This window comes from Entamoeba nuttalli (assembly GCF_000257125.1).
Source record: "Entamoeba nuttalli P19 unplaced genomic scaffold asmbl_3267, whole genome shotgun sequence".
In the NCBI taxonomy this organism is placed as follows: domain Eukaryota; phylum Evosea; order Mastigamoebida; family Endamoebidae; genus Entamoeba; species Entamoeba nuttalli.
The window spans coordinates 277-7,598 of NW_008575951.1; the positions used below are offsets into that span (position 1 = coordinate 277).

At 24.2% G+C, this 7,322-nt stretch overlaps 5 protein-coding genes across 5 annotated transcripts; 2 read left to right on the forward strand and 3 right to left on the reverse strand.

Annotated features, from left to right (window-relative positions):
• Window positions 1-765: 765 nt before the first annotated feature.
• Window positions 766-1,950, forward strand: ENU1_061090 (PH domain containing protein kinase, putative; the record flags this gene model as incomplete). The annotated part of the gene is made up of 2 exons (XM_008858150.1): window positions 766-891; window positions 943-1,950. The coding sequence occupies 2 exons, from the start codon at window positions 766-768 to the stop codon at window positions 1,948-1,950; spliced, it is 1,134 nt and encodes a 377-aa protein (XP_008856372.1).
• Window positions 1,951-2,621: 671 nt separating this feature from the next.
• ENU1_061100 (hypothetical protein) lies at window positions 2,622-3,000 on the reverse strand (the record flags this gene model as incomplete). Its single annotated transcript, XM_008858151.1, has 2 exons — window positions 2,622-2,770; window positions 2,829-3,000. 2 exons carry the CDS (start codon window positions 2,998-3,000, stop codon window positions 2,622-2,624), a joined length of 321 nt encoding a protein of 106 aa, XP_008856373.1.
• Window positions 3,001-3,204: 204 nt separating this feature from the next.
• ENU1_061110 (actin, putative) lies at window positions 3,205-4,323 on the forward strand (the record flags this gene model as incomplete). Its single annotated transcript, XM_008858152.1, has 1 exon — window positions 3,205-4,323. The coding sequence occupies one exon, from the start codon at window positions 3,205-3,207 to the stop codon at window positions 4,321-4,323; it is 1,119 nt and encodes a 372-aa protein (XP_008856374.1).
• A 34-nt stretch (window positions 4,324-4,357) lies between these two features.
• On the reverse strand, window positions 4,358-5,888 carry ENU1_061120 (hypothetical protein; the record flags this gene model as incomplete). The annotated part of the gene is made up of 2 exons (XM_008858153.1): window positions 4,358-4,468; window positions 4,533-5,888. The coding sequence occupies 2 exons, from the start codon at window positions 5,886-5,888 to the stop codon at window positions 4,358-4,360; spliced, it is 1,467 nt and encodes a 488-aa protein (XP_008856375.1).
• Window positions 5,889-6,007: 119 nt separating this feature from the next.
• ENU1_061130 (hypothetical protein) lies at window positions 6,008-6,913 on the reverse strand (the record flags this gene model as incomplete). Its single annotated transcript, XM_008858154.1, has 1 exon — window positions 6,008-6,913. One exon carries the CDS (start codon window positions 6,911-6,913, stop codon window positions 6,008-6,010), a length of 906 nt encoding a protein of 301 aa, XP_008856376.1.
• Window positions 6,914-7,322: the final 409 nt, after the last annotated feature.

Consider the following 7,322-nt stretch of genomic DNA (forward strand, 5'->3'; position numbering starts at 1 on the left):
CTATAGTGTATTTAAATTTCTGCTTTCTTTATTTTCTTATTTTATGTTGAAAGAATATGCTTTTACTACAATATTACTAATCCATAATTTCATTTATTATCAGCAATAACAACAAGCAATTCTTTTGCCTTTAATACTACCCCATATATATATTTCTAAATTCTTTATTAATACAAATACTTACAACATTAACAAATCAATAATACTACTGTCTTAATAAATACACATTCGTCTAACATAATACATGACATTCCTTCATAATGAAGATATTTTATACAATATCCAATATAAAAGAAAATAAATTTAATTAAAAATTTCAAAGTCAATTCTTTATTATTACTAACATAAGGAATTTGCGAAAAGTAATAGTTTAGGAAAGAATAGGTTTTAATTATATACTAGAAATGACAGTCATAATTTTCACTCAGAATAATTATAATAACAAGAATTTACAAAAAAAGAAACAAAAGAAAAAGAAGAATAAGTAATTGAAAATAAAAGACCTTTAAAGAAATACTTTAAAAACAAAATAAGTTAAAAATTAGGGTTGTAATCCACAAAGAAAAAAACAATACAAAGATCAATAAAACATATAAGAAAAATGAAGAATGAAAAAAGAGAAATAGAATAATATAAATATATAAAACTAAAAAAAAAATGAAGAATGAAAAAAGAGAAAAAAAAATGAAGATTTTAGAAAACGATAGAAAAAGTAGAAAATCTTTTTTGTGGGTTTTAAGAAAATAATTAGATCATCAAATTTGAATGTCAACGGTAAAACAGATTCAAACAGGATATATTGTTAAAGAAGGAAGTAATGTAAAGAGTTGGAAGAAAAGATGGTTTGTATTTACCACAGATGGGAATATTAGTTATTATACAAATAGACAAGTTTGTAAGAATTACAAAAAGAAAAAGAAAAGAAATAACACAAATTTTTAGGAGACGTGTAAAAAAGGAGAAGTTGATATGAGACATGCAATAAAAGCGATTAAAGTAAATGGAAAAAAATTAATGATAGAAATTCATTTTGATAGTTCACGAGTATTTAGATTAAAGTTTGATGATGAAGAAGTAGAAGAAAGATGGTATAAAAGTTTTATTGAATTTATTGAAGATAATAAAACATCACAAAATGGATTTTCACGTTATGAAGAAATTGATTTAAATAATTTTAATATTGGAAATACAATAATGCAAACAGATAAAGGTTCTGTTCAAACAGTTATTTATACAAGAACACAAATTAAATATTCAATGAAAACATTATTAAAACTAACATTAAATAGTGAAGAAATTGAATATATTGAATCAATTCATAATTCTCTTAAATTAACAGAATGTCCATATTTATGTCGTACTTGTTTATCATTTCAATCAGAAAATTTACATTTTGTAATGAATGAATATCCAACAAAAAAATTGTCAGAAATAATGAATTCTTCTATTCTTCCTATTCCTCGTGTTAAATTTTATGCAACAGAGTTATTACTTGCAATTAATGCTTTACATAAATGTAATTATATTCATATGGAAATTAATCCTGAAACGGTTTTAATTACTGATGATGGTCATATCTTTTTAACTACTCCAGTTGGTTTACGTGCTTCTTATAAATGTGGTTATAATTATTTTGCTCCTGAATTGTTAGAAAAAAAACAACCAACTGCTGCTGTTGATTATTGGAGTTATGGTATTTTATTATTTGCAATGGCTTTTGGTGAAGCACCTTTTTATGATACAAATCCATCAACTGTATGCAAAAAAATAATCAGTGAACCAATTAATTTCCCTTATAACACTTTCCCTGAAGTAGAAAGTTTTGTAACAGAATTACTTGTAAAAGATCCATCAAAAAGAAATTGTGATTTTGAGGCTCTAAAATTACGTCCATTCTTTGTTGGAATTAATTTTGATAAATTCCAAAAGAAAGAAGTTTCTCCACAATAAACTAATTTATGAATAGTTAAAATTTATTTTTAAATTTATCTCTTTTTCATCAAATTCTTTGTAGATGTTGTTGGTTTTTTTTTAGAAACCATTTATTTCTTCAACAAGAATCTTTTTTCAATTCATGTTCTTTTTCTTTATGTACTTTTTCATTTATTTATATTAATTATCTTACAAGGTTTTAAGGATAGAAACTCAGAAGAATTTATACTTGAGGAAATTCCTATGAGCACCTAATTTATTACTTGTTGTATTAATTATCTCTTAATTTGTTAATGATTTAGAAAAACTGTTTGATGATATAAAATTAGGAACTATTCATAATTCTAATTTAAATATAAAAAAATAAAATTAATTTCTTTATACTTCTTAAATATAAAAAATAAAACAGTCTATTGCAACAAGAAACAGAAAGTTACCAATCAATATAAGCAACAAAAGAAAAATAAAAATAATAATAACAAAACAACAGAGAATAAATAAATATCTTTCGTTAAAGGATTAACGTAAATCGTTACTGAAAAAAAAAAATATATTTTAAAGAAATAATCATCATATTTGTAAAGTTATATTTATAAAATAGAAATTTTTTTTAAAAAAATATAATAACCTTAAAATAAAGAAATATAAATTATCAAAGTTGTAAACTAATGTATTAGTTTGTATATCTTTTATTCGTTTTGATCATATTTTTTCTCATACAATGGTAAGTATCTGCGTAGTTGAGCATCCTGAAGGTTTGAAACAAAATTTTTTCTCAACTCTCTCATATCAACAGAATCAATACGTTTCAATTCACCTGAAGTTAATAATGAATACCCTAAAAAGGTAAAAGTGTTATCAAAGCAAAAGAAAACTAAAAAAGTTAATAGACAAACATTCATAAGAATGTACTAATAATTCTATTTCATATAATATTTTTTCTTTTTTATTAATCTTATCTGATTGTATAAATGAGTCAATAGAATCTAACTGATTATCAAAGGAATTAAATGATTGTAAAGGAGGAAATTCTATCTTGTTATGTCCTTTTGACTTAAAAGACTTCATTTTTTTCTATCTAAATGTTGCTGTCTATTATCTATTCCTTCCCTTTCGATTTTGTGAGCAGATGGGAAAAGTTAAAAATAAAAGGAATATTAAAGAATCTAATAAAAAGAATGATTTCAAGATAAAACTTGAAATAAAAAATAGAAATAATAAAAAGAAGAGAACTAAAATAAAATAAAAAAAAAGGAATAAATAAAAAGAAAAATGGAAACACCAATTGTTTTGGATTTTGGGTCACAAACGTGTCGTGTAGGAAATGCCGGAGAATCTATGCCAACAAATATTTTTCCATCATACGTTGGAATTCCAAGGGAAAGGTCACAACTAAAACCTGACTTTTATGTGGGAAAAATCTTAAAGGAACAAAAACGAGAATTTCAAATCAAATCGCCAATCAAAAATGGAACGATTGAAGACATTTCAATGGCTAGTGCATTATTTAAAAATGCATTAGATGAATGTCAAGGATATGGAAAACCTATATTATTTACTGAACCTGCACTAAATCCAAAACAAATTCGAGAAAAAACAATACAATTATTATTTGAAAGATTTAAAGTACCATCTGTATATTTTTCGATTCAACCAATTCTTTCTTTATTTGCATCAGAAAAGACAGACGGATTAGTTATTGATTCAGGTGCTGATATTACACAAATTATACCAATTTATGAAGGATATGTTATTTCATCATGTGTTCATAAACAATATGTTGCAGGAAATGATTTATTAGAATATCTTGTTTCCACAATTAGTGAAAAAAGAGATGTTAATCTTTCTACAGCAGCAGCAAAAGAAGTACTTGAAAATCAAGTTAAAAAAGATTGTCTTGTAGCATTAGATTTAATGGATGTAGTACGATTATCATCAGACCCCGATTTATTACGTACATACACTTTACCAGATGGAACAGAATTTTCAATTGAAGAAGAACGATTTTTATGTCCAGAAATCTTGTTTAGACCAGAGTTATTTATTAATGATGATGTTTTAGCAAAAGGATTAGATGTTGCATGTTATGATTGTGTAATGAAATGTGATATTGATGTTAGACGTTGTTTATTTAATAATATTTTATGTGCTGGTGGTAATACTCTTTATCCTGGATTTGCTGAACGTCTTGCTTCAGGTGTACAAAAATTATGTAATGACTCAATTGAAGTTGGTATTGAAGCACCAGCAGATAGACAATATTCATCTTGGATTGGTGGTTCAATATTTGCTTCTATTTCAGAATTTAATCAATTAGCTATCAATTCATTTGAATATGATGAATTTGGTGCACAAATAATAAATAAAAAATGCAAAATAAGTTGGGATTAATTAAATTTAAGAATGAAAGGTTTAATTGAAAAGTTTATAAGATTTTGATAACATAAGCTCCTTCAATGATAATATCATGACAAGTAGAATAATACTCTTCAGGTAAAGTTTTCCCACTAAAAGTGAAATTATAATGTTTAGCACCCTAAAAGATTAAAAGGTATTTAATAAATAAGAATGAAAGATAAAAAAGAAATAAAAGAACAAACTATAATACCATAATTGTTAGATGAATGAGAATAATAATCAAAATATACATTATATGGAAGAATATTATAAAAACATTCTTGTAATTCAGAAATACCATCTTCTTGTTGTGATGGAATAAGTACTGTTTCAAAAAGTTCTTCCCATCCAGAAATAGTAATTTCTTGTAATAAATTAGTAGTTGGTTTTAATCTAATTTGACCTAATTTTTTATTTGAAGAATATTCAACTTTTGCTTTCTTACCATCACCACAAATATAATATTCTTGACCATTATTTAATTGAGTTCCAATAATATCATCATATTCTTTATTTCTTTTATATTTTAATTTAGTTGCATCAAAAATATCAAATGATTCATTATATGATATCCATGAATCAAATGCATATGTATTTCCACATAAATATATATCTTCTGTAGTTGACATTTTACCTAAATAATATTCTTTTGTATGTCCTAATTCTTTTCCTCTTACAATAAATCCTTCTTCATTCCATCCAACAATAACTGATGATGATACAGACCCTGAATGATATTGTATTTCATCCACACCATACTTTCCATTTTTACTAATAGCATTTGTACATTTAATATTTTCTTCAGTTAAACTACCAAGATTTCTACACCTTTTATATTCTGGATGGTTAAGAATTAATGGAGCTTTATTTTCAAATAAAGCTCTTTTAATATCATTAACTTTATGATATTTTTTATATTGATTAACTGAAATTTGAATAGAAGTTAAATTAACTATATCATAATTTGATATATTCATTAATGTATCTAATTTAGGTAATACAAATACATCTGTTGGTTGTCCTCTTTCTTTAATAATATCAAATGAAATACCAGAATAACCACCAAATAATTTATAATATTGACACTCACTTTTAAGTTGGTCATTAATACAATCACCTTGAAATTCATTACGAACTAATTCATCTAATTTATTAGGAGAAATTGATGCATAATTGTTATGCCCTAATCTAGCATTTAAATGCAAATACTCAGTATATAATAATGATAAATAATAAGCAGAAACTGATGAATAATCAAAAGTTGAATTTCTATAATGAAAATGGTTTTTTGAAGCATTAGTAGCAATAATTGGAATATTTGGTAATTCCAAAATAAAAGTATTTGGTAATTCAGTTTCTTCATAATAAATATTTTGAATTGAATAAATTTCACTTACAACATTAACATTAGTTTTTAAAATAACATATCCAGTTAATAATTGAATTAATATTAATGCAGTCCAAATTAAACACATTGGAGCATGTTGATGTATTTGAAAAAACATTTTCATTTTTAATGACTGAAAGAAATTGATAATTTGTGCTTTACTAATTCTCATTAAGTTGATATTAAAATATTTTTTTTTATTTCCTTTAACTTTTTAGTTCCATTTTAAAAAGGATGAATATTAAATTACTAGTTTTAATTCTATTATTTAATTTCTATTTTCAAGATGAATTATTGTTGTGCAGTAAATATGATACTCTCTGTTGATGTTTTAGCATTTGTTTGTTCTTGGTTAAATGATGTACATCCAACAACACACAAAGCTTCACAAAAATGTTTTAGTCCCCATTGTTCATTAATAGGATCAAATTGTTTTTGACTAAATTTTCTACCAATACGTTCTAATTGCATTCCATTATATTTAAACTGTTCATGACGTGAGACAAATGTTTTTAACGAACGTTGATCTATTTGAGTTCCCTTAACAATAAAAATGACAAGTTCGGGATATTTTAAGATTGTATTTAATGAACTTGACTTAATTTGATTATTTGATATATCAAAATATTTTAAAGCATTTCCTAATGGTGTGTTTTGAAGTTGGGTTAATGTGTTATTTGTTAAATTATTATTTGTACATATCAATGAATCTAATGGAACATCTTTTAATTGTGTCATAATTGAATCTTTAATTCTACATTCACTAATATTAAGACTCTTTAAATGTGGTAATGCTGCTATATCATCAATACAATTTGTTGCAATAGATGTAGCAGAAATATTTAATGCAACAAGATAATCAAATCTTTTTGGTATTAAAAATTGTGTTAAAAGAGTATGTGATATATTTAATGAATAAACACATTTAGGAAGGTATTTTAAAGCAAAATTTGGTGTTCTTCTTGGTAGAGTTAATTCATGAGGGAATGGTGGTTGAGTAAGTACTTCACAAAGTTGTTGATATCTACACAAGGCACAACGACATTTAGATAGTCTTGAATTTCTATGAGGTGGAATATGTATTTCCAATAATTTTAATGTTAAAATATTTAATAATTCAAAAAGATATTGGTGAGTTTCTATATCAGAAGGTGTTTGGATAGGTAATTTCCAAAGAGAATCATACAATCGTTGCATATCTCAATACACCTTTATTAAGTTTACTTTTGTAAAAAATGAAACTATAAAGAATAATATTTTTATTAAAAACTAAATTATAAATTTATTACGTTTTTTTAATACTTTTAATATTATTCAGAAGATGATAATGAAAAAAGAGAATGGTATTAAATAAGTTAACTCTATTTCTTCATTTCTCTTAGTCAACGAATGAACCAAACCTTTTTATCTCTATTTTATTTTTTTATGAAGAAATTCAAAAAAAAAAACAATTTTACTTTTTTGATAAATCTTCAACTTATTAAATTAGTTATTAGATAATTTTATTTTTTTCACAAAGAGTAATACTAACTTTAATGTTTTTTTATTTCAATTTATTAAAGATAAAAGATAAGTTTCTGTAAAATTAATATTTTAAGTAATGAAG